This window comes from Sturnus vulgaris, unplaced genomic scaffold (genome assembly GCF_052056855.1).
Source record: "Sturnus vulgaris isolate bStuVul1 unplaced genomic scaffold, bStuVul1.hap1 Scaffold_157, whole genome shotgun sequence".
NCBI classification, from domain to species: domain Eukaryota; kingdom Metazoa; phylum Chordata; class Aves; order Passeriformes; family Sturnidae; genus Sturnus; species Sturnus vulgaris.
Genome location: NW_028276074.1, coordinates 6,001,448 through 6,002,966, shown reverse-complemented (window position 1 = coordinate 6,002,966; position 1,519 = coordinate 6,001,448). Strand labels below are relative to the sequence as shown.

The 1,519-nt window shown below is 53.4% G+C and overlaps 1 protein-coding gene across 1 annotated transcript; it reads left to right on the top strand.

The window, feature by feature from the left end:
• The first annotated feature begins 355 nt into the window (after positions 1-355).
• LOC148218854 (olfactory receptor 14J1-like) lies at positions 356-1,303 on the top strand. The gene has a single exon (XM_088157771.1). It carries the CDS (start codon positions 371-373, stop codon positions 1,301-1,303), a length of 933 nt encoding a protein of 310 aa, XP_088013897.1. The 5' UTR covers positions 356-370.
• Positions 1,304-1,519: the final 216 nt, after the last annotated feature.

Sequence of the window (1,519 nt, the reverse complement as noted above, 5' to 3'; positions counted from 1 at the left end):
TGAAAGAAATCAGCACATGGTTCCTCACAGGCAGCATCAGTGTCATTTTTCCAGCCTCCTCAGGCTTGCTCTGACATTGCCATCAGAGCCTGCAGAAGCAGAGCTGGTCCAGGGCACTTCCCTGTGCTGGGAGGGGTCTGCAGGGCAGAGCTGAGCCCCCAGGGCTGGGCTGGGCTCTGGCAGCACTGGCAGGGCCCAGCCCTGGGCAAAGGGAAGCAGCTGCTGGCAGGGACAGCTCCAGGCAGCAGAGCCCTAGGCAGGCAGTGGGGGGAAAGTGCCACCAAGCTGGGCTGGGATATTTCAAATCCTCTCCAAACTGCACTATTCCATGATTATTTATTTTACAGATCCCCATGCCAAGACACAGTAAATGTCCAACAGCAGCTCCATCAGCCACTTCCTCCTGCTGCCATTGGCAGACACGCGGCAGCTGCAGCTCCTGCACTTCTGCCTCTTCCTGGCCATCTCCCTGGCTGCCCTCCTGGCCAACGGCCTCATCATCAGCGCCATAGCCTGCGGCCACCACCTGCACACCCCCATGTTCTTCTTCCTGCTCAACCTGGCCCTCACTGACCTGGGCTCCATCTGCACCACTGTCCCCAAAGCCATGCACAATTCCCTCTGGAACACCAGCAACATCTCCCATGCTGGATGTGCTGCTCAGCTCTTTTTCTTTGTGTACTTCATGTCAGCAGAGTTTTTCCTCCTGACCATCATGTGCTACGACCGCTACGTGTCCATCTGCAAACCCCTGCACTACGGGACCCTCCTGGGCAGCAGAGCTTGTGCCCACATGGCAGCAGCTGCCTGGGCCAGTGCCTTTCTCAATGCTCTGCTGCACACGGCCAATACATTTTCCCTGCCCCTGTGCCAGGGCAATGCCCTGGGGGGATTCTTCTGTGAAATCCCCCAGATCCTCAAGCTCTCCTGCTCCAAATCCTATCTCAGGGAAATTAGCATCATTGCTGTTAGTGTCTGTTTAGCTTTTGGCTGTTTCGTGTTCATTGTTTTCTCCTATGTGCAGATCTTCAGGGCTGTGCTGAGGATCCCCTCTGAGCAGGGACGGCACAAAGCCTTTTCCACCTGCCTCCCTCACCTGGCTGTGGTGTCTCTGTTTCTCTGCACTGCCTCATTTGCCAACCTGAAGCCACCCTCTATCTCCTCCCCGTCCCTGGATCGGGTGGTGTCAGTTCTGTACTCGGTGGTGCCTCCAGCCCTGAATCCCCTCATCTACAGCCTGAGGAACCAGGAGCTCAAGGCTGCAGTGTGGAGACTGATGACTGGAAGATTTCAGAAACGTTAAATTACAGGCAAATCTCTTGAAATCTCTTGTAATAAATATAATTTTTGATTGTTCTTTTTGGTTTGGTTGTGGCTTATTCTTTTTTTCTCTGTTTTAGTTTTTTAATATTGTCCACAGCGATGTGCTGTTGTCCAAATGTGCTATATCTCATTTTGGTTCTCTCCACCTCTGCTGTGGTCCTTGACTGTTTTAATGGGGATTTGTGTTCTCGGGGTC

Excerpts from the sequence above, each read along its gene's own strand:
- LOC148218854 (XM_088157771.1), top strand. The coding sequence starts at position 371 with ATGTCCAACAGCAGCTCCATCAGCCACTTCCTCCTGCTGCCATTGGCA.